The sequence below is a fragment of the Ammospiza caudacuta genome, chromosome 3 (assembly GCF_027887145.1).
Source record: "Ammospiza caudacuta isolate bAmmCau1 chromosome 3, bAmmCau1.pri, whole genome shotgun sequence".
Classification (NCBI taxonomy): Eukaryota; Metazoa; Chordata; class Aves; order Passeriformes; family Passerellidae; genus Ammospiza; species Ammospiza caudacuta.
Genome location: NC_080595.1, coordinates 92,745,305 through 92,770,661, shown reverse-complemented (window position 1 = coordinate 92,770,661; position 25,357 = coordinate 92,745,305). Strand labels below are relative to the sequence as shown.

Below are 25,357 nucleotides of genomic sequence, written 5' to 3'. Positions count from 1 at the left end.
AAACAAAGGTAATGAATATAAATGTTTTCTTCCTCTTGAAGATATTCAATGAATTTTCAAATCAGCATAAAAGGTTAAAAGACTGATGCCTTCTCCTAAATTAGAAGAAAATATATGATAATGTAGTAACTGAGACCTGAAATTTCCTAATATAAGGAGCAAGAAAATTATTGCTAATTTGAAAGGTACCATCCCATCTCTGAGGAAAATATCCAGTGGTTCTTCCACACAAACAACAGAATATGAACAAGAATGGGAGTGAAAAGGCTCTTTATTAAAGGAATGAAAGTCTCATTAACAGGCATCTGTTTCTTATGAATAAAAGAACTTTATACCCTTTCCTTTCTCTTTCCTGAATTGGACTGATTTCAGGAATCACAGCACTGTTTTTATTGTGCCAGATTAAAATTTCTTGTGGCCTTGCTTAGTTTTCAGCTAATGTGAAGGCTTTGCTCACAACCAAGCCCCCCACTTTGCTTTAATATGTGCTGCAGCTGTGTTTATTTTTAGTTCTGTGGGCTGTCCTTTCCAGTGATGCTCCCAGCAGCTCTCTCAGGGTAGGATTTATCAGAGAGGCAGCTCCTGCTTCCACACATCTAGTCTCACTACAACTTCCTTGTCCTGGCTCTTCATGGACCTTTGCCCAATGTAACTCACTAAACCAACAGAAAATTACCAAACTTTTTGAACAAGCCTTTTTTGTGCCATTTTAGTGAATTGCAGCAGCTCAGGTAAAGGTCCTGCAAATACCAAAGGCAGCCTAGTGAGTGGCACAAATTCTTGGCTGGATGAAGGAAAATCATGATGGAACTGTGAACTTTTGGAAGCAGAGATCTATTGTGTGTCTTGCAAAACTGTTTCATGAAATACATCCATTTTTCTTTTCTAAGCAGATTTTTAATGACTTAACTAGCTCATTGAAGACAACACAGGAGAACACAGGAGAAGCAGCAGCAGGAGCACATTCCAGGAGGTATGGAGGGAAACTCTCCGGTCAGCAAGTCCCTCCCAAGGAACCACACTTTCAGGCTGTACACAAAATATCTGGGGTTGTGAAGAGGAACATACCAAAATAACAAACATACCCAGTATTAACTGATGTTAACACTCATTATGATACATATTGCCCCTTTTCAAACATGCAAATTGGAACTCTCAAGCTGGCATAAACTCTGTAATGCTGAAATTTCTAAAATTATTGGCTGTCTTAGTGCTGCATGCTTCACAAATCCTCACAGCAGACAAAGAGGATTCCAACTGTATTCTAAAGGTTAATTTCAAGCAAATGAGACAGTGGTCACATTAGTAATTCAACCCTCTGATTATCTGAGATCTCAGTTGGAAAGGAAAACCTCAAGATGTAAGCAGATAACATAATCCCTAAAAGTAATTTAGCTGTTCCCCATGAGTGGTAAATTTTCCTGGAGGAGCCAGTGCTAACTTTGTCCCACTTTCAGATGCTGGCATTTGTGTGCACTCTCTACTCCTTCTTCAGCCCTCCAAACAAGCAGCCAGCAGCCAGCCTGTTTGGAGGCAGCTGCCACAGAACAATGTGCTCTGTGGCCAAGCCTCACCATTCCTGTTAGCTGTGGCTCTGAGGCTCAGCATTCCCAGCTGAAATGCCACACACTGATCAGTATGTAAAGCTCTGGAGTGTCCTCAATGAATCTGTGCAGGTCCAACAGGTGCCTGTGTTTTTATTGAAGAAATACAAAACTGTATAATGAACAGTAGTGCCTCAAGGAATCAGGTATTTGGGAAGAAAACATACATAAGGGTTTTTTCCCCCCCCTTCTCACTAAAACTTAAAGTGGGAGCCAGCTTTTTCCATGAATGCAAGAGTGATTGAGTTTGATGTATGCCTAAAGTGATTGTTCCTAAAGAATGCTGGCCTGGCACTTTGCTCAAGAACATTCTGCCTGCTCCAAAGGGCTTCAGCCCTAAAAATCCCTTGGCAAACAGATCTGAATTATGTGACCCTCTGCTGAGTATGTGCCCCCTCAGCTGCTGACAAATACTTACTGCATGTATTCATAAGGACAGTTCAACATTTGTCCAGAGTTCAAACTAAGTTCAGCACGTTTTAGGGCTAATGGCTTTATTCCATGTGGAAGAATTTGGGGGTGGAGGAAAGAACTGATCATAACCATAGTACTTGTCAACATACTTGTAGTGTGTTCCAAGGGTAAAAATAGCTCATGACAAATGTAATGCATGGGAGCCTGAGCTCTTCTTGGAGTGAGCGAGAGTCCTGTAGGGTTTGGGTGTCAGGAGGAAAAGAACCTTCCTCAACTGCTGTGGAGAGGGGGATCCTGCAGTTCAGCACACCAAAGCACCTCTCCAGCTGACAGAAAAGTTGTGGAGAAAGAGTACAGTGAATTAAGGAAAAAAACCTCCAAAACCCAGAATTTATCATTTTGATCCTGTTGACTTCAATTTTTGTCAGCTATGGGTTGGTTCAATAGGCAGGTTTCTTGCTATGTAGCTGTATCTGAAACTCCTGACCAGCTGGCTCTCACAGGCCTGGACTGCAGAAATCCCAGAGAAATGTAAAGATCTAACCCAAATCCAGACAAACAGGAATCCTGGTTGGAAAAAAAATTAAGATGTCAAAGGAGACAGGGTGTTTCCAAGCCCAGAACAGCCACAGCACACCTTGCACTTGAATGCAACCTCTGGGTGTTTTGATGGTAACACATGTATGTAACAAGGCATGTGTTCCATCAGCATGTTGTGCCAAATTAGGCTCTTACACCCAGTGTGCAAGAGGCCAATCCACACTCAGAGTCAGATATTTATTTACAGTTCTGCAAAGAAAGGCATGCTGGGTGGCAAATCCACTATCAAAAGATTTCACTCCTTGCACATTTTAGCAAAGGCATTATTGTTCCTTGGCTACAAATTCCATAGTTCTCCTACTACTTAGTGTTCTATTTTTTATTGGTAAAGTGAGTCCCTCTCTTCTTGTGCTAATTAGTACACATACTCAGTCTTTCCCTTCTTTTGAGTCAGGGGGCCATGAGTAGGTGGTTACAGAATTACATTTCACCCAGTTGGAGCTGATTTCAGCTCAGTTGCTGAATTGGCTTTGTTAGTTTCTTCCTTATCGAGGGAGCTCTACCAAAGGTCCTTGTGGTCTGGAAATTCTGCATTCTTTTTACTCATTATCAGCAGGACATCCTTCTTCCCAAGCTTTTTTAACACCACCCTCTCCCCACCAGGTCTGAGATCACTGAAGCACACCAAGCCCAAAAGTTTAACAAGGCAATTCTTCCAACACGTAATTTATCTAATATTTTATGCTGGTTTTGGCTGGTGTGGAGTTAATTTTCTTCACAATGGCTGGCATGGGACTGTGTTTTGGATTTGTGCTGAACACAGTGATGATGATGTGGAGACGTTTTTGTTATTGCTGGGCAGGGCTTACACAGAGCCAAGGCGTTTCCTGATTTCTGTGCTGCCAGGCTGGGGAGCCTGGGAGGAGACACAGGTGACCCCACTGACCAAAGGGACATTCCAGACCATGGAACATCACGCTCGGTATATAAGGCAGGGAGGAAGGGGAGGACGTTTGCAGCGATGGCGTTTGTGTTCCCAAGTGACCCTGAGGTGTGATGGGGCCCTGCTCTCCTGGGCATGGCTGAACTCCCACCTGCCCATGGGAAGCAGGGAATTCATTCCTTGCTTTGCTTGTGTGCGTGGCTTTTACTTTCCCTATGGTACTGTCTTTACTTCAATCTGTGAGTTTCCTACCTCTACCCTTCCGATTGCCTCCGCGATCCCGCGGGTGGGGGACTGAGTGAGCGGCCCCGGCAGCACAGCCGGCACGGGCTGCGGGCGGGCCCCCGAACCCCCGCCGGCTGGTTGAGGGCCGCGCCAGGCACGCTGGGGCGGGGAGTTCCGGCTGGGCGCCGCCTGCAGGCCAGGCCGTGATTGGGAACTACATTTCCCGCCGTGCCTCGCGGCGAAGAGAGGCATTAAAAGGGGGAACAGCGCAGGTGTTGCGCCGGGGGGCAGGTGTGGGCGGCTGGTGCAGCTCGGCTGAGGATCGGTGCTCCCGAGGCTTCATGAAGCCGCAAGAGCCTCCGGAGAGCGGCCCCGCCGCCGCCGCGCTGGAGGCGCTGAAGCAGCGAGCGTGCGAGAGCGTGGATCTGAACGCTGCGCGTCTGGGCGCGCTGAGCCGCGACATCTGGAGCCGTCCCGAGCTGGCGTACGCGGAGCACCAGGCGCACGACGTCCTGACCCGCTTCTTCTCCGGCGGGGACGTGCCCGGCGCCGCCTGGGCCGTGCAGCCGCGCTACAAGCTCGGCACCGCTTTCCGCGCCGACTGGGGCACGGCGGCCCCGCAGGACCCGCTTCGCCTCGCCTTCCTCTGCGAGTACGACGCGCTGCCCGGGCTGGGGCACGCCTGCGGCCACAACCTCATCGCCGAGGTGGGAGCCGCCGCCGCGCTGGCGCTGAAGGCCGCCCTGGAGAGCCTGGCGGAGCCCGTGGCCGTGCAGGTGCGAGTCCTCCCGGGGGAGCGCTGGTGGGCGCTCCCTGACAGCCCCTGACTCTCTCCGTGCCTTTGTGCTGCAGATCACCGTGCTGGGGACCCCCGCGGAAGAGCAAGGAGGAGGCAAAATAGACCTCATCAAGGCTGGGGCGTTCGATGGCCTGGATGTGGTTTTCATGGCGCACCCCTCCCAAGAAAACGCTGCTTACCTGCCCGACGTGGCCGAGCATGAGTGAGTGCGTGGGTTCAGGTAGAAAGAGATGGTTTGTTATTAGCTTTTTGTCCCCTTCCTGAGAAGGGGACCTGCTTTAGCCGTGGCTGAACCCGGAGACTTGCAGGTGCCCATCAGACAAAGGTGTCTGCTCTCAGCTAAGGAGCCAGGTTAGTGTTAGGGAATGGCACTCGGAGCCGTTCTTCCAAAGTGCTGTGTTCAGCCTAGTGCTCAAATCCCTGACTGATCTGAGATAATCTTCCACGTATCTCAAAAATCCATCTTTTGTTGTGATGGTTCTAGGCGTTTCTTGCAAGCATTCATGTGATGATGCCATCTGTTGAAGTAGAATTTAAAGATACAACTGCAGGGTCTCTCTCAAGGGTCATTGTTTTATGCTTTCCTGGATGCCAGTCATGTGGTTCTCTATGGATTTTTAATCAGTTTGGAAGGTTTGCCTTCCTCGGTTTGAAAATAACTGGCCAGCTAAGCCTGACTGAACTTTGGATCAGTAGTAACTTCCATACTAAATTTAGTCAGAACCATGTTGTGTGTATTAACTCTCACACCAACTTTTTGGTTTTGATCCATGGTAGTACCTGTCTTTTCTTCATGTTTGCCCCTAGTGTCAGGATGGACAACAGTCCTACCCTACACAGCTGCCTTTTCTGCCAGCCATATAACTCTTTGAAAATTATATCTTGTCTTCTTTTGATTGGCCCTGATGTTCAGAGACAGCACTGGCTCACTTGTGCTTTGAGTCACTTGACTTGCCTTAAAGCGCACCTTGCTGGATGTGCATCCCCAAAATTGTACACACTACACGAGGTGCAATTGCCTTAGGTCTTACTCAGCTTCTGCAGGGACCATAGTGTTTCCTTACAATTTTGGAGATAGCTGGCACGTTTGAGACTTCCTCTTCAGCCATTTTCAAGCAATCAACTCTTGGGCAAATGCTTGGTCTTTAAGTATATGATTTTTAAAAAGTGCTTTGGAGCTTCATTCTTTTCTTTCTCTCCCAGTCTGCAAGGCCATGTTGTTCTTCCTTTGGTGTTGTAAATGTCTGTTTCCACAGTGTCCCAGCAGTAGTCTGCCAGCAGGCTTTTTTCCTATGTTTTATGTCACATTCTTCTATTGTTATGTGATTCCTGATCCCAGAGGGTCTTACCTTGCAGAGTCTCCACTAGTAAACTCCCTCCAGTGCAAAAGCTTTTGCAAGTATTACATTTGACTGTTTCAGACTAAATTCTGATTTATTTAAATAAGTAATTTTCCAGTCATTTATGACTTGTACTGGGAACTGTTTTCAGATTTGTTGTGCTATGATATGCTTGATATTACTGACCATTTTGCTTTTACCAGGGTTGTTTCCAGTGGATAATTTGCTTCTGTAAATGCCAAGTTACATGGTAAAACAGACAGGGTTAATTTTCATCACCTGGCCAGTTCTCTGCTACTTTCCTTCCTCGTGTTTCTAAAGTCTTAACTGGTTGTTGCACCTTCCTTCAAGACTTAGCCCAACTTGCCTTTGCTTTACCTTAAGACTATATTATAATCTTCAAGATGTAGTTTTCAATGATAGTTCTGTCTTTCTGCTTGCAATAGCCTTTTGAGTTTGATACAGTAAGATTTGGAAATCTCTCTTAAGAGGTCAGAGTCTGCAATAGGATGCAAATCCTAGATAGCCTTTAAACCTTTGAACATGGAGGGGGCATGGAATTGAAGTGCTGAGTGAAACAACTTATTACCTCCAAAAGCTTGAAATACTGAGTTTGCATATTTTATGTAATTGTGAGGTTTCAAAGGTAGAAAGACAGCTTTTCTAATTTTAATTGGTCTTTGCTTGTTTGCAGGGAGTTTAAGCACTGGTGTTCACTAAGTTGCTGCTATTTCTGTGTCTGCAATTCTGAAAACTGGCTTGTGCCTGAAATGAGATTAACATATTGGGATAACTGGTGGATACATGCCAAAGTTTGCTGATTCTTACTCAATTACCCTTCACTTAATCAGCCTATTTATTGTTGGACAAACAGGATCCACATTCTTCTGCTGGTATTCTTAAACTGGCTTAGGGTGTTATTATTCTGCAAAATCTCTTGGGTTTTTCTGAGTGTCTGTGACATTTGTGTAGCAAAAGAAGTACAAGTAAAGGAATGCTGGAATAATTTCTTTTAGTAAGAAACACATGTTCCTTCTGGAAGAGAATACTGCAGCATGACTTTCTGCTGTACTTTGCCTTCTTTCTGTTTTTTTGAGAATGTCCAGGGATCTTTGTGAGTTGATTTGAGGGGTTGCAGTCTAATACTTGGGATATTAATGGACAAGTTTCTTACATTTCTTAATGATAATAAATTTTAAATAAAATTCTTAGTCTAGAGAATGGGTTCTGTGATTGTCTTGGAAGATCAGTGGGGATAAAAAAAAGGAAAGCCTAATTTGGGTTGCAGGAGCAGTAAGAGATGTTTCCTGTTGCAACAGTACACTGCATTGTGTCCCTTTTCCTTCCAGAGTTTAAGTGCTGGTGTTAACTTGCAGCTGTGGCATGGTTCTGAGCACAAGGGGGTCACTTCAGGATAACTGGTTGAGTTGGCATTTGTGCAAGACAGGGGGACAAGCAAGTTAGGCTGGATAAGAGACAGGTTGTGTGTCTTGGGGTGGGAGGAACACTTGAAGATTGAGTTTTTTCTATAAAGGAGTGGATATGGAGTACAGATTGTTTTGTGCATTTTATAAATAGTGAGACCTTATATGTAGATGTCAGTATTTAATGTTTTCCTCTTTTGTAAACAGTTCTCATAAACAGTCTAAAATACTAAGTTACTTTGTAAGGCTAATATTAGTGGCCCTCGGATGAAGCAAAGCATTCATTTTTACTGGATATGTTAAGGTGCAATATTTTATGACATCTGTGAAGTTGGAGGATAGCCTTTGCATTAGATTTCCTCCTTGTTGCAAGCCTTTCTACCACCTTTTTAGAAGGGTGCAAGAAGAGAAGATCCTTGCTGTAGCATAATAATGTGTGTTTTACAAGAGACTGTGCTTTTCCATACTCATAAAACTTGACTTTTATTATTTAGACATGGGTTATATGTGGTCTTACGTGCTTTTGCTTCTTACATACTGTACACAGTTTATTTGACAAGAATTAGGACGCTCAACTTCCAGTTTTGAATCAGAGAAAAGGGTTTGTTTATCCTCTGAGAAGAGTGCTTTTAACTTAAAGTTTCAGAAGAGTCAGGCAGCATAAAAAAAGCAGAGGAGAAATTTCATTAATATGTGGAATGTGTACTCTTCAGGAAAAGGCTATATAATGATGTTACCAGTAGCTCCCTTGCCTGACTGGCTCTTGGTATCATTCCATTCTGCTGCTTTTCTAGAAGTCTTTCAGGGTTTTTTTTGCACTCAAAGATAGTTTATCTATGCAACAGTCAAGTGCCAGGTAAATTGTTTGGTGTTATGCTGACCAAAATTTAAATAACATATATTTGTGGGAACAAAAGGACGTTTTTCATTTCAAAGATTTTTTTTTCAGTGAATGAGAAACAAATAAGCAATGCCTTTTATTTCCTAGTGTGACTGTGAAATACTATGGAAAAGCTTCTCATGCTGCTGCTTATCCTTGGGAAGGAGTTAATGCATTAGATGCTGCTGTTCTTGCCTACAACAATCTGTCTGTTTTAAGACAGCAGATGAAACCGACCTGGAGAGTTCATGGTGAGATCTTTCTTAAACCTAATGTCCAGCAAGTTAGAGTTTAGGCTGCTGAAGTACTAACATAGAATATCACACATTGCAAAGTATTGCACTAAAGCACTAAATTAGTTTAGTCACCTCAAATATTATGAAACAGCACCATTTCATTTAAATGGTTTGTCTGCAATTTTTACAGTGATGTCAGTGTCCAGAACTAACTGCTCAAAATAGGCTGAGAGGTCAGATTTGAAAGGGGACTCCGATGCCTAGGTAGAGGTTAGATCAATTCTAAGTCTTGAAGTTGCAGTTCAGAAAAAGAAAAGAAAAAAGTGCAAAGTTTATTTTGGTACATGGCCTTGAATTCCTTAATATGTGTGGATTTGCAAAGGTGTAAGATTAAATAGTTCCAGAAAGTGAGGTATTACTTACTGCATCACTTTTTGAGTAGACATTCCATTAATTAGCTGGCATTTATTGGAAGGGTCTGGTGGTCTGGAATGAAGTTTATTTGGTGAAGTACAAAGAACAAGTGATGGCAGAAGATCATAGTCCTGGTTAGTAGCCCAATCAACTAGATGTTCACTGTATTCTTATATTTAATATCTAGTAGGCTTTGGATTAGACAGGCCAATTTGCAGAAAGACATGTTAACCATTAAGCTTGATTTGTCCTCCTTCACATTGTGCATTTCTACCTGTACAGTGAGAAAGGTTCAAAAGGTGAGGGGAAGCTGCTCTATAGCTATAAACCCAGGGTTCCTTATTGCACCCAGCACAACTTTTGCCAAGTTGAAAATAAGAAACTTTGCCAATTCTACAGGACTTCTGAATGTAGAGCTGTTTATTTGAAATGTTTGTTATGAGCTAAAAATCTTTCCAGATGTTTTGAGCTGATCATTATGTATCTTGGCTGCTTGTGCTGTATGTAATTCAAGTGTGCATTTCTCTCCAGGATATCTGGATGGAGCCCTGATCCTGTTGACTGTAGATGAAGCTATTTGCAGTTCTGCTGTGCAGCATGCCCAAATGAATTTCAGACAGCAGGCACAGCCTCTCTGTCCTATTTCTCTGTAGAAAACAAGGCACATAATTAGAGTTTTGGTGTCTGCAACCCATGTGTTGCAGGTTTAAGGCTGAAGATGCCTAAGTTTTCTGTTGAATCTAAGCCTAAACCCCTAAATACTGCTTTCTTTATAGTTTCTAAAGGTTACATGGGTAATGTTGGCAAAAACTCTAAGTACCTAAACAGTAAGGCCTTCTAAGGTAATGCTTCCTGAACAGTGGCAAAACTGAAATTACTGTGTTGATACAACTGCTGCCATAAACCTGGTTTTTTCAAAGTGGAAGTATTTAAATTACTTCTGGGAAAGGACAAGCAGCCAGAGTGTGAGATGGAATTTTAGAAATGCTTTCTTTATAACATTGTGTAGGAGACTTCATGTTGTAGACTTTCTGTATAATCAGTGGCTGAATTAAGTGATTCTAAAAATAGTAGTGTTACCCCGCTTACAAAAGCTGGAATAATTTCCATTGCTTGAAGTCTAGAATTTCTAACCAATGCTTCATGTACTGAAATATCATTGTCTTGAGTTCATCTGAGATTTTGATGTGATCTTTCTTCCCTGCTTATGAATGGACTATATGTTGCCCCCTTAAAAACGGGAATGTAGATTTTTTTTTTCCTGTTCAAGAAGTTGTATTAAACAGGTTGTAAATAAGATTTTCTATCCAGAGGGACAAATTGAGTGCTACAACAGTGTGCAGGCAGCCTACTTGTAGTTCAGGTCTGCTGTCCAGTCCATATTGCAGTTGTATTGAAATTTAACTGTAGACCTATTCAGACTCTCTCCAGTTCCATTTACAATTGTTCTGGACAAGACAAGTGAAAACTGTTTACTCATGAAGCTACTTGTTCTGAGAAAGCTTGTTATGGATATGTGTCATTCAAATTTGCATGAATACTTACTGCTTCCTTTCCTGTGATGTCTGTCCCTCTCATCTGAGCTGTTCCTATTGTTATGGACAAATACTGATACTGGATTAATTCAACACTGTTTTTTATTTGGACTGTATTTGAGACTGGAGGTGAAGTTGGTAATCTCAATGGGTTTTCTGCACCAAAAGAAATATTTTGTTGTCTGTTTACAACAATATAGTGCTGTCTTTTCAGGCCTCAGTGACACACATCAGTAACTTCTGCAATATTTCCATTTAAGGTAGAAGTTTCTCAGGTTCTACAGAAAACAAATCTAATTCCACATAAAAGAAATTGAGGGTAGAAGACCAGGGAAACACCCTGTTGGAAACAACTAGCTGTTAGTGCAGTTACATCTAATGTGAAACTGGGATCTGTGATGTGTTCTTGTCAAAATATCTAAATATTACTGTATTTTATGGAAATGCATTTGATGCCATAATGGTAAAAGATGTAGTTGGTCACACATTCCCTTGAGGGAGCACTTTCAGCTCAAACTGCACTTGTGACTAAAGCTACAGGTGTTATACATTCCAGTATTTCTGAAGAATTAAAATGAGCAATTAAATGAACTTTCTGCACACTGCAATACATACATTGTTTCAGTATTGCTGAGAAACTTGTTCAGATTTTCGTCAAGATCACAAAATAAGTTGGAAACATTCTAATTGAGGAAACATTTGAAAGTTGGACTCCAAGTTATCCCTTTTAGCAATTTTTTTCCCTGTTGGCAGACAGATTACTTTATGACTCTAATGCATTGAATTTTAGGGGATTAATTAGAAATGCTAGTTTGGCTTGACTCTGGGATGTAAAACAGATGTCTAACCAAAGAATGCTGTGAAATTGTGCTGAAAGACATGTACATGTTCCACATGTAATATGACATGATGAAGAAACTTTGTCCACACACTGCATTTTTTACATTCCTTGTATTTCATGTTCAGCTGATGTTTTGTTGTTTTTGTTTATATGTTTTTAGTTCTTGACCCAGGAATTTAATGAGAGGGCTGAAGATCAAACAATTGCATTTAATACTGACAACACAACTTTTCCCTTTCTGCAGGTGTAATAAAAAATGGTGGTGTGAAACCTAACATCATTCCTTCTTACACTGAACTAGAGTTTTACTTGCGTGCTCCTTCAAGGAAAGAGCTTTCTGTTCTGACAGAAAAGGTTGAAAACTGCTTCAAATCTGCAGCAATGGCCACAGGATGCAAGGTAAGAACATATTCATTGTCATGTGTTTCTGTTACACAGATCAGAACAGGAAATCAGTGTTTACTTTGTCTGCATAGTGTTTAACCAAAGTAAATCTAAATTACTGGTACACTTTTTGCTGTTTTGTTGCTTTGTGTCCTGAGAGAAAGCTTTGGTTTATAAATAGAATGCCACAGAATCCTAGAGGAATATGTGTTGGGAGAGACCTCTGGAGGTCATCTGGTCTAATTCTCCATTCAGAGCAAGACCAGTGAGAGCAGGTTGCTGAGTGCTGTGTGAACTTTTGAATACTTCCAAGGATGAAATTCTACCACCTCTCAAAAACTGCTCTACACACCTCGTGGTGAGCAAGGGTTTTCCTAATGTTTATGCTGCAATGACTTGAGCACTGACACAGGTTTCCTGCAGAGATTGCTGTGTTTCCCTCTTTGGAGATACTCAAAAGCTGCCTCAGTATGGTTCTGGGAAAACAGCTCTAGGTGACCCTGATTGAGCAGGGGAACTGGACAAGATGACCTCCATAGGTGTTTTCCCACATCAACCCTCTGTGATTCTGTTGTATCCAACAGGATTTCCTTTGCTGCTTCTTGTTGCATCACTTTGACATCTGAGAAGTCTGGTTCTGCCTTCGCTGTACCCTTCCCATCTGGTAACTCTAGACAGCAGTAAGATGCCCCCACTAACCTTCTGTTCTGTGAGGGCTCAGCAGATCAAGTTCTTTCAGCCTGTCCTTGTACATTGTGTTCTCCACCCAGTCATCTTGGTGGCCTTCCCCTGGCCTAGCTCCAGTCTTGATTTGAGGAGAAACCAAACGAGCACAGCACCAGCTGTGGTGTCACAGGGGTTGACTCCATCAGTAATAAAAATACTAAAATACTAATGGCACCAGTCTCAGTTGCAGATGGGTGCTACAGTAACAGGCAGCAATGTGGTATTTTGTGCTGCTGATTATAAAACACTTGGAGCTTGCATGTCTTGTGTCATCTGAGCCAGTCATGTTGTCATGTAAAGCAAGGCTTGATCATGCACTATCTGCTCTTAAATGAGTTCCATCTTGCGTGGTGGATGTTTACACTCACCTTGTGATTCTTGAGCCTGGGCATGAGTTCTAGGAGGATTTATTTGCTCTGTAATCCCTCTGGGAACTTGAGACTAGGATGGTCTGAGGAGTGTGTAGTTTTCAAGGACCTCCTCTTGGCCCTTCAAGAGGATGTGACATTTAGGTGTTGTTCAGTGAGCTGGAACATCCCTCTGTTTCAGTGACACTTAAAAAAATAATAGCTCCCAGACTGCATTTCTGCTTCTCTTACTCTGCATCCTTGGATGCATCCTGCCTGATCCCATGTACATTCAATTTCTTTAAGTGTCCTGTAATTTCTTTTTGTTTTGCTGTGGGTGATGCTTCTATCCTACAGATAGTGCTGCTAGGCTCAGAGACCTGGGAGGCTTGATGGCAAACCTCACCTGTAGAAACAAGCAAAACAGGTATTGGGTATTCTGTCTGTTTTTTTCCCATATTCTTGGTCATTAGGTCCACTACCCCATTAAACAGCAGGTTCATGTAGCAACAGAGTGATTTCTCAATTAGCATTCTCATTTGTTTTGCTTTTAGTAAATGGAAGTGTGTCTCATCTAGCTGGTTCAAGCAATAAGATTACCTTTTTTATGTTGCTAAGATAGATGGTTCTACTTGGCTCTGTTAATTACAAGCTTATGACTAATTCAGCTGTAAAAAGAATGTATGTGATCATCAAAACAAATAGATATGGGATATGCAAATGTCACTTTTATAGTCTTCTTGAGACAATAGAAGTTGTTTTCCTATCGTGTCCCCTTCACTATATCTAGAAAAGAGGTTCAGAAAGTGCACTTTATGACATTGATAGATTTTTTTTTTTCATTTGTTTTCAAATTTCTTATCTGTATGAAGCCATGTCATGAATGGGGCTGTAGTTATTGGAAGCATTCTGAAAAAAGGTAACATAGTTTGATAAAAGCCTATGTTTATTTCTATGTAGTTTAGTAGTACTTGCAGGCAAAATCATTAGACACTGTTACAGGAAATATTTGTTTCCTGTTTTTGGAGAAAATTTTGAAATCCTTTCTTCTGGAATTTGGCTGTCTAGTGCAAACTGAACAGAACATCAGCTGTGTTTTGATGGAGGGTAATATTTGGCAGAATGTTGTGTTTTTGAAATAAACTTAGCACTTATGTCTGTTTTGCCTTGGGCTTGAAGTCTGGATATGTAGGGTTTTTTTTTGGCCTTCAGATTGTTTACATTGAACTGGCTTACACTGGAGAAAAACTTACAGTGATTTGGGGTTTTTGTCTAGGTGGAAATAAAAGGTGGTGAAAATGATTACTACAATGTGCTTCCAAATAAGAGCCTGCAGAAAATTTACAAGGAGAATGGAAAGAAGCTTGGAATAGATTTTATATCAGAAGATGCTATCTTGAATGGTTTGTCAGGTAACTCCATCTGCATTTTTCATTGTATCTTAAACTTAGGTTCATCAAGCTTCAAGTGTATAAAATAACACATAAGAGCTAAGTTAAACACAGAAGAAAAAGCCAGATTACAGAGCTAAAGCTCTGTAGAAGGTTTATATCTCTGGCCTGCGTTTCTGTATTTGTTGTAGAAGCTAAGAACAGGTAAGCAAAGCAGTGAACACCTTCTAATAATAATTCTGAAAATATTTCAAGTAATAAGCAGTTTGGTTGGGAGAAGGGATAGAAAGCTAAGAGCAGTCTTTCTGAGAATATGACCATGTGTAATGAATTGTCTCTTATTCTGTGGCTTTAAAATACAGAATCCTGGTTTGCTATAAATGGGGATGAGACTTTGTTTTCAGGAACCTTGTTTAATAACATTTTCCAAGCTTACATATAACCAAATATACTAGAATCTAGCAATTATTTTAGAGGGAGTTTTTGGAAAGATTTATAACTTGAAGTTTATCACTAACTCTAATTTAATCCTTTCATTAACAAGTAATTACATGCCTCTAATTTTAGTTCATGAGTTCAACAGATTAGTTTTCCAAAGGGTGCTCTTCAAGTAGGTGTTCACTTTTGGATCTTGACTATGTCTTAAACAATTTAACTTTTTTAGTCTCTGAGCTGTAACAGCAATGGGAATTCTTGAATGCTTAGGTGGATTTCTTGTTATCCTTAACACTTTCTTTTTCAGAATCTTCCTACAGATTCCTTCAGAATCTACCTTCTTGAGCTCTGTTCAAGTCTCAACTTCTGCTCATATTTTGAGCCTTCACTACTGATCTTAACTGTGTTTATGAACGTTTTTACTCCATTCATGCTAAAGGTTTTTCTCTTAGAAGGAAGATACTGTTCTCAGTAAAAAGTTATTTTAATTAATTTGATTGTGGCACTTCTCTTTATTAAATGCAGATTATCTTTGGAGTTTGGACAAATTTGGTGTTTAGGAGCAGCTCTCCATATTTCATTTTGTGGGTAGGGGAGACGTATCTATTGAAATTCTTGGTATCTAATGGTGATGGGATTTTTTCTGTTTCTTACTTCCCTTTCAAATTAAACAGTGGTTCACTGTCTTGTGTTTAAGAACAAATTAAAACTTAAGACAGATTTCTTCCTACTTTCTTCAGTGTAATACAAATAAGATTTACTGCTTTGCTTGTTTAGCCAAAGAAGGAGACTGAGGAACCTTAAAATGTTTACTGGAGTGCAACTTCCTGGAGCTCTGCTAGTTGGTTCCTTCAAACCATTGTAGTAAGAACGATCATGTATATCAGTGATTTTGCTTTTGTTCAGAGGTCTTGAAGTGAACTTTTCACAGACACCCAGCTGCAGTAGGGCTTCCATATGTAAGTTATATGATATGTTCAGTGTTAACCATTAACTTGCTTAAACCAAAACTCCCTGTATGGCTGTCCTGTCCTTGAATTGCGTGTCAAATGTCAAAATGTGCTTGAGCAATTGCTTTTTTATCTCACATTGCAGTGGGGTTTACTGAATTTTCTCTCCACAGCTTCTCCTCTGAATTTTTGAAGTGGGAATTCAGGAGAGTCTCCAGAGCCATAGGAGTGGAACTTTGTATGCTACCCTTTTCTGGGGGGGGGGGGATTGAGTATTTTGTGTCATCTTTTTCAAGACCTCTCTTTCTGTTTAGTTTTCATGTGGTTTTCAATGTTTTCTTTTAGGATGTCAGTTTCTTCTGTTGAAAGGGAAGGAAGATAGCTCAGTTGCTTCTCCATGTCTGTGCAGCAGAACAGTCGTTCAGAGCTGGGCGCACTCGCTGCCACCTCTGCGTGGGCATTAGTGTGGCTCTGCTCCCAGGTACCACTCTAGGCAGATAAGCATCACCAGGGCTTCCCTGAGCACCTCAGACCACAGGCACACAGCCAGGGGGTGTGACATCCTGTGGGACTGAGCTAGCTTGGACCAGGTGCCAGGACCTGTTTCTCCTTCTGCTGTTCGTAGGACTTTACTACAGGATATCCGTAATCTCCTAAAGCAGATGGCTTAGTTACACAGGGCTTAATTGAGGCACCCACACCTGTGATAACTTAATCTAGTCAAAATGTAGTATTCATGGGGTTCATTGGCTTCCTGTGCACAAAACTGATAAAGAAGATCTTAAGAAGGTCTAGTATATTTGAAAATTCCACTTTTGAAGCTTGGGATTCTATATAAATGTTTCCTGGAATCTTTTGTGTTTTCCCCTCTGTTCATGTTTGTGGTAATACTGACTCCATTAAATATGCAGTGACTTGAAGAGGCTTCAGGATATATTTTTGAGAGGCTGGAACTCCAGTATTTCTCTGTTAAAGGTATATGTATATATATTGCATTATGTATATTGCCTTGGTAACTGCAATTACTTATGCTTCCAGAAAGAATCCCAATCAATATGTGTCTAGCAAGCACACAATTTCGGGTGTTTTTATGGAAATTACCAAACACCTGATGTTCTAAACATACCTCTATCTTATTCCTATAAAGGGTGTAACATTTTGTCTGATAGAGGGGAAGATTTAGCTGTTAGAATTTTATTAAAAGCTGCCTGGATTTTGCCTCTCCATGTTGCTAGAAGATACCCAATTTAAATATCTTCTACTCAGCAAAAATAACATGTCAATTGGTAGTACATTGACTATGGATACAAATTTAGGAGGAATGACATGACTGAGAGCTATGATGCCGTGAAATTTCTAGTGCTTCATTTGCTAAGTGGAAGTAGGGAAAAGGGCAGCACAGTCTTTGCAGCAGTTTGTGTATTGGGACTTAGAAAGGCAGGTCTAGAACCCTTGGTTTAGTCTGGAGCGTGCAGAACTTCTGGTTTGTGTGTCCAGATTGACCAAAGAAGGAATCAGTAGTACCGACTACTGGAAATTAAAATGACTTATTGCTGTGCCAAGAGTTGGATTTTCTTCAAATGCATCCTGAATTTACGGGAAGAGATGTTTTTGAACAAGCTTTGCTGTTTCCCTTATCTGTAAGCAGAGTAAATAGCAAACTCTTGTCCTCATAATGTAGGCTCTGTGGACTCACTTTCAATAACTACAGGCTTCCAAGTAAAATCTGTGTTTTTCCATTGTTTAATTACTAATTCTTAAGGCACTAGCAATATCTTCTCTTCATAAAGTATCACAAATATAGATGCTACCTGATGTATTAAAATTAAATTTTATACACCATTACTAAAGAAACAAATTCTTGCATCTCTGGCCCTAGAAAGTTAATTGGGATCTTAGTGATCATCCCTCTTTTTCCCTGATATAAAACAATGGTTCCTCTGGTACCTGGATTTCACAATAAGTGGTACATTGATTTCTCCAGCTTTGAAATGTCATTTTAACAAATAATGAGTGGGTTGCTTGTTTGGGGGGAAAAAGAAGAAGCCAAAGCCACTTGGGATGTAGTTGTAGACTCTTGGATGATTTACCATGAAGAATCTTCTACTTTGGGATGACACCATTCAGTAGATAAGGCTGTGAGATAGGTGCTAGATAACCTACTGAAAGTGATAGGCATGAAAGAATCATCATTGAAATGTGCAACATTGCTATCAGGTGTTTGTCTACAAAGGCCTAGCATTTTATCTGGAGTTTACTTCTGATTTTATTTCAAGGGTGCTTGTGCTGTTGAGATTTCCATCAGTGAGAATAATCAAAACACGTGGGGGTAAAACCAGTTACCCAATCTGTTTTTGTTTAAAGATTAATAGTTTCTACTTTAGTCCCCTACAGAATGCTGAATATTTGCATACTGGTGAGAAGCAGGAATTGCTTGGCCTAGTTCTGAAGGCTCTAACAGGGAAATAGCTGAAATGCCTGACACTCCCAAGGTTTGCAGCTTTCCTGTTTCTGAACTAACAGCTTACTGTCAGGAGATGCTTGATAAAAATGAGCAGTAAAAGGAATAAGAACATGCTGATACATCTTCCTTGCAGTCCAGTAACTGGTCATTAATCAGAAGTGCACTGGAGGGCAGCTCCTGAAGATGGCTAGTTAGGGAAAAACACCTTGATGACAGGATATATTTGTATGGATAATGGCTCATTAGAAATGTTCTTATTTTAGTATCTAGGGCAAAGGATACTCCATTTTAGACATGGGCTGGAGAGAATGTCTATCATGCATTTTCTTACAGCATTCAAAATTTTTATTAAGCACTTTTATTAAGAAAATCTCTGTGCTGCTTCTAGGTTCCACAGACTTTGGAAATGTTACATTTGTGGTCCCTGGGATTCATCCTTATTTTTATATTGGCTCTGATGCATTGAATCATACTGAGCAGTACACAGAAGCTGCAGGTGAGTGGAAGTGAAAACAATTAACATTAATTGTAGAGTTGCAGAAAAAGCTGACAAATATAGAATTTCTTGGTTTGTGTTTGAGGTTATATGTATACGGGTAGGATAACCACTCCTCATACTAAAAGATAAAAAAGAAATTAGAAGGATTATCTATAACCGCATATTCAGAAGAATTTCTAAACATGAGCTGAAAGATAAGTAATTTTTACTCCTCAAATACAGGAAATGTAACACTGCTAGCTTATAAGTCTCCCCATTTTCTGAAGGGCATAATATGAACATTCAACATTCCTGTTCTCAGTCTTAGTTGTTTGTGTCAGTAGCAGAAAATTAAGTACTTGCAAAAGAAAAAAATGTTTTGAGGCATGGGAAAATAGGTTTACTTCATGCAAGTAGATTTTAAAGAAAATGTTCTTGAAGCTGAAACTTATAATCTTACTTTATAAAATATCCCTTGTGCAGCAAGCAAGTGGTTCAATATTGGTAATCTAAGCTGAAATTCCCCTTACATTTTTTTCTGCAGGGTCACAGACTGCTCAGTTCTACGCCTTGCGCACAGCAAAGGCTTTGGCAATGACAGCCCTGGATGTCATCTTCAAGCCAGGTCTGTTAGAAGAAGTCAGGGAAGACTTTAGAGAAGTGAAGCTAAAAGAAGAGGAACAAACAAATCCAGTAGAACCTAAAAGAGAATCTGGTGTTGGTGAAGGAGCATGTGCATCACACTAAACTTGATTAAAACATTCTCAGTAGCATTGACTTAATGGAGATGCTGTATTTAAATCCCAATAGGGGCTGGATAAATACATAACTGAAGAAATTATGATTTTATTTAATTTGGACTTTAGGAGAAGTAAATAGTATAATTGCTTTCAAAAATGTGAAATTTCATCTAGCTGTAATGTTTGTGTTCAGTATGGTGATGATTTTCATACAGAGATCTCAAATATGTTCTCTTTAATTTGCAGTTTTGAATGAATTATAGTGTTTAGATCCCTTGTCAGTGATTTTCTATGTAGTGCTATATTAATATTCCTTATAGAGGAAATATAGTAGTTTTCTGTTCTAAAATAAGCCCTTTTCATTCAGTGATCATATGCTGAATCTGATCTGTGAAGCTTTTATGAAATTTCTGGTCAGTCACTTTTCTTGGGACAAGATGGAGACTTTTAAAAAATGAGCTGGTTTCACTGGAGAGAAGGGGCTATGTTTGAAAATATAGTTGGTTTTGATAACAGTAACTTCCAGCAATGGAAAAGGACTGTTTGAATAGGAGTGCAATCTGTAAAGCTTGATTGTCCTGAAATGTGTTGATTTTCCTCCTGGTAAATTTAGGAGGTGTCGTGGAGAAGTCATGGATCACAAAATTGGAAAGCAGCTAAATGTTTATTTGATTAAATCAACACATTTAAACTACTGCAAGAAAAATTCTGCTCTGAGGCAATGAAGGTGTCCACACAAGGTGTTGCATTAGCTTAACTGATCTGGAGGAGGTGTATAAATTTATCTAAACCAGTGGAAATCTTTGTGACAAAGCTACAAGTGTGGTGCCATGAAGCAATAAATGGTTGTGTGCAAGTCTCTCTAGTAATCTCAGAGGAGCTTGCAGTGAGGACTGCTGGCTTTTTTAACCTGTTTGTTCCCATGTCCTAAGCAGCAGATCTGTAAAGTCTTGCCAGTCATCCTTTCTGTGTGTTGTGTGGTTAGTCCATTTATTCTTTATTTTGCTTCTCAAGGACATTGATACTGCAGTTTTATTTAGGTGGTGTTCTGTGTACCCAGACATGTTAGGATGCTTTTTGATTCACTGGTTAAAGGATCTTGTGAGTACACGGAAAAGAAGTCAATGGACAGATGGAGTGAGAAAGCAACTTCCTGATTAACATTTTCCTAAGCACAGGTACTTCTGAAAGCCTCGGAAAGGAAGGCAGGCAAGCTGTATTCCTCAGGAAGTCAGAATAACTGACTTTCAGAAATATATATATACTTTTTAAACAGTCTCTAAATGGTAAACTCTAAAATTCTGTTCAGCATTTACAGTTTATTTATTTCTATATTCACTTCAATTTTACACCAGTATCCTTGTTTTCATTAGCAAAGGGTTTTCACAGATGGATGTGAGAAACAGGTGAAGGTGGGACTCTGAGCTATAGATGTGTCCAGGATAGTAAGTTAAATACTAAATCCTTAAATACCTGAAATTTGTTCTAAGGTTTGTCAGAGGAACTTTGTCCTTAACTTTTCATTTACAGTCTGCCTTGCTCATTCTCAGACATGATTGTAATTCATTAAGATCTACTTTGTTAACAGGCTAGTGCATTGATTTCCTTTCCACACGTGGCTTTTTATTTCCTCCTGCAAGAACTGCTTAACTTCTTGCTTTGGAGTCTTTGGATCCCACATAGATAGCACTTGCTGTGTTGTTATGTTTCCTACAAGCTGATGTGCATTAAAGCCTTCTCAATTCTCTTTGTTCAGACTTCTTAGCTACATCATATCCAAGATCAGTTAATTAAACTTCTCTGAACTAAAAGCATGTCTTCATTTTGTTGTAATCATTGCTGGAATAAAAATGGAATTGAAGTACTGATTAAAGATGAGTTGATATTAATAAAGGAATTTAATTGTGATTGAATTTTCTTGTCCTTTGCTTAATATTGGAATGATTGTGAGTAGCATGTTTGATTTTTTCTTTTTCCCCCCTAGTTGGTTACCAATATGTAAGATTGAGGGTGGTTTAAGCTTTCCATTTTGGTCTGCATTTGTGAGGGTTAGTGCTTTCCAAATGCCATATTTAATGTTAGTCTTTATAATCCTATGGCTGTTTTAACTGTTAAAACATGCTGGAATTGATAGAATAAGTTAGAATGTGAGCTTGTGAAGGGTCTCTGTTAGGCTAAAGCTGGTCTAGCTCCAGTTTGAAGTGGGATTATCACCAGCACTAGGTCAGGTGATCTTGGCTTCATTTGCCAAATCCTTGAATCCTCCTTCAGCCTCCTTTCTCAATTCCCCATGTGAGCTAATTCCAGTTTGTCTCAGAATGTTCATTCTTGAGGTCCAGAACTAAAGCAGTCTGGGATTTAACCTTGCAATTTTACTATCACAGTAATACTATGTATGGGAAAAGTTTAGATCATGTGGGAATAAAACTTTGATTTTTCAGTCATGCTCAGAAATCACGCATATATGAACATATCCAGCATGCTTTTTAAGTTGCCCTAACTGCAGTCTTCCCCAAGCTGTTTGTAATTTCAGACTATTGGGATATTTGTCAGGAACAGTATTCTTAATAATGAATCAAAATGTGTGAGTAATGGACTGTAATGCCTGAAATTGTTCTGAACTGCTGATGGCAAATGACAGCTGTGAAAGGATGAGGTGATGATGTCCAGATGTTGTGAGGAACTTAAAGCCTCTGCCAGCCTACCAAACTACTGTATTTGCTTATTTAGTATCTGTCTTAGGACCTGAGCAAAAGATACAAAGCAAAGCAAAAAATAAAAGATGAAATGTGATGGGTTTGTTTTTTTATGAAAAGATTTGAAGGCGAGAACTTGCAACCTGCTGTGTTCCTGGTGCAGAAGAGCCCAGCAGTCTCTTCAAACCATAAATGGGATGCAGTTTTGTGTTCTTGTGAATCTCATTTCTGTAATTGCTTCCCCCTACTGTGAGTGCTCTGTACCTGCTCCCATTACAGTCACAAGGAGCAGGACTGTTCCTCTGTGGAAGAGCCACAACACATTAGCTGTTGAAGTCTCTCTAGTATTCACCGAGTGATCTCCTAACTTGCTAACAGCATTCCTGAAAACGATCTTTTATTTAGAGCAAAATGTTTAGGAATAAATAATTTTGAAATTATAAAGAAAAAGTCACTCTACATTATTTCCTTTTTACCCCTGAGGTGTGCAATTTCCTTATCCTGCAGGTAGCAGCCCTCCACAGAGCCTTTGTCCACCAGACTCTTTCATTGACTGCTGCTGCCACCCACATTTTGTTCTTACTAGGGAGCAAAAGTGCATCCTGCATAAGGGCTCATACCCAGACTGTACTAAGCCAAAGCTGGATAAGATTGCTGCTGGTTTAGATTCCTCTGGGCACTAATGGAAGTCAGAAGAATCTGACAAACTCAGAGGATTTTTCTCAAGCTACAACTGCATCTAATGTCTTTATTTAAAAATAAAGTGGGAAGTCCAATGCTTCAGTCCTAATGAGTCTATATGGTTGTGGATAGTGTAAGAATATGGTGCTCTTGTTTTTGTTGCATACAGGTAGAACCTTATAAAAGAAAGGCCTTATAAAATCAGGCCTTCCTCAGCTGAATTAACAGCTAGCCATTCAGTTCCCATGAGAAAGAATTCTAGGAATGAAAATCATTTTGCATAACAGTCTATCCTGCTGAGAAAAATGGGTTGCACCTGTGAGAAATAAAAAGTCTATCCCAAGAGAATCTGTGAAGAAAATATGTAAACACTTGTGTAAAGAGAGAGTCTTAGCACACACAAGCACCTTCTAACTAATGAATTGAGTGGCAAAAATGTTACTAATTGATTAGAATTAAACAGGATGACTTTGAAAAACAGGATGACTGTATAAAAATGGGCTGTAATTTTCAAGTGGGGCTTTTTGCCACTGAAACTTTGAGGTGCTGTGCCTGTCGTTATTCACTGGCTATTTTTATAATGGCTCTAGAGTTTAGAGAATCACAGAATGGTTTGGGTTGGAAGGGAGATTAAAAGCCCATCTAATTTTTCTTGCCTTCTCACTACTCCTAGAATAATACAATTTCTTTTCCTACTCCAGCCTGGCCTTCAACACTCCCAGGGATGGGATATCTGCAGCTTCTCAGTTGCAGACTGAAGTTTGCCTCCTTGCTGCTTTACCCTATCAGTAATTATCATCATCCTTAAAGACTGCCAAAGGCTTCAGCCTCCAAAGCTAGAAGTGCTCACAGGCAGACCCTGTGTCCATGCACAATACACACAGACCTGCCTTCTGCACACAGCCTCGTTCCTGGCTGGGCTTTGGGTCCATCTCACAGAAATTGCAGAGTGTTACCCAAAGCAAGGAGAGTGAGGATGGTAATGCTCAATTGCTGTGTGAGATGGAAAGCTGAATGTCACCATCAAGGTGATCTGGCGTTTGCATCCAGGCTTCTTATCAGAGCCCTGCTGTGAAACTCTGGGACTCTCCAGCCCTACCTGCATAACCAGATTTAAGGATGCATTTGGTATTCATCTGGTTCAGGTCCTGAGTTCTCCATGTATAAACTCACGGAGATCATGCTTTTGAAGGTAGAAAACACATGATGATATACAAATGTGAAGTTTTATTGTGATTTTCAGTGTTTCTAGAAATAAACAAAAGCAAACAAACCTCTTTGATTTATTGTAGAAGTGGAAAGGAGCAGAGTGTTAATGATTGGATACAAAACCTATACAGTGAAAGGTTAAAAGCCAAAAAAGTGCATATGTAAATATGTTTAATGAGTACAGTTGCTGATAGCAAACACTGACTGTATATGACATATCCTGTAGTTATAGAGTACATGTATATACACATTTATATAAGACTGAAAAGGCACTAGAGTTTCCCAAATAAAACACAAGTAAATTAATAGTGTAAATCCAAACACTGAGGTTGGGGAATAAGTTTAGGGGGTTGTGCTAGAAGGGAAATTTTGAAAAATCATATGGGAAGTTGGAAACTAGGTTCCCACTGAAAGCCAGTGAATTCAAAATCCAGCTCCCATTTGTATCTTCAAAATCTCCTTTTAATATACTGATCAGATGCCAAATAATGTATGTAGTATGAGATTAATGAGTCTATAAAGGAATGTACCATACTGCAGAAAACTACAGAACATTAAGCTTCTTATGGAGCTGAAGAGCTTACTATAAAATCTGGCACTCTTGTTCATGCTATTCTTGAGTTGTAGAAGTAAATGGGTTCTTGCAATACTGAGAATCTAAATACATTCCTGTGCAAGTTTGCCCAAAAAATCTATTTGTGGGGAAACCTGTCATAAGAATAAGGAATAAAGAATAATGTAGAGAGGGCAAACCTGGAAGTCAACATTTTATCTGCTTTTACCAGAGTGACCTTTCTACTTTAATTTGACTGAAATGTTTACAGGTTTAAAAAAAGGCAATTTTTAAATCTCTTGTAAAAACTTACAGGAGACTAATATTCTATGAAGGGGACTTGATAAAATAAGGTAGGATAGTACATGTGCATGTAAAAAAATTCTCTGTAGAAATAAGTAGCAGAACTATCTTATGGGTGGGTGTGGTTTTTGATGTTGTTTAGCTTTTGTGATTTTACTGCCCTACCTATGGAGTGTAGGCTGTGTGAGATGAGTGTAGGGAGTTTTTCAGATCACAATTTTAGCAGTTGTAAGAAATGCTGAGTAGGTTTATGTAGCATTTATTTACATAAGAAATGAAAACAACAACCAGCAGTGTTCAAACAACTGCAATGACTGTGTCACACACCTGATGGTAGAGTGACAGAACAGGCAGGACAGGGCAGGTGCCATGTAAGAAGATTCACTCTCCTTTTGGAGTCACAACTGCTTTGGTCTGATGCTCAGAGCAGCTCCACCTGTAAAACACGAGAGTATCTGCTGTGCAGGCAGTAATGAATTCTGCAATTGTGTGCAAAAACATGTGGTGTTTGAAGTCCTGTGAATGCAAACCCTCAGGTAGCTTTGTGAACACAGGTGTATATCATGCAGCAGCAGAAAAACTGAATTATCACAATTCTGAGACACCTTTGGTGCTGCTGGTGTTGTAAAGGCCCCTGATTCCATTCAACTGATTCTTGTTTTTCTGAACTATTTTATCACTTCTGTATTACAGATTCTGCCTTTTCCATATGGAGTATATTCACACTGACAGGCTGCTCTGCAGACACTGTGTTGGAGGGTTGGGACTTAAGTCAGTGCCAGCTGCCCCCAGCTGCAGCTGTGTC

At 40.2% G+C, this 25,357-nt stretch overlaps 1 protein-coding gene across 1 annotated transcript; it reads left to right on the top strand.

Annotated features, from left to right (window-relative positions):
* Positions 1-4,067: 4,067 nt before the first annotated feature.
* PM20D2 (peptidase M20 domain containing 2) lies at positions 4,068-20,945 on the top strand. The gene is made up of 7 exons (XM_058801700.1): positions 4,068-4,502; positions 4,579-4,727; positions 8,278-8,420; positions 11,440-11,594; positions 13,929-14,064; positions 18,281-18,388; positions 18,915-20,945. The coding sequence occupies exons 1-7, from the start codon at positions 4,068-4,070 to the stop codon at positions 19,115-19,117; spliced, it is 1,329 nt and encodes a 442-aa protein (XP_058657683.1). The 3' UTR covers positions 19,118-20,945.
* Positions 20,946-25,357: the final 4,412 nt, after the last annotated feature.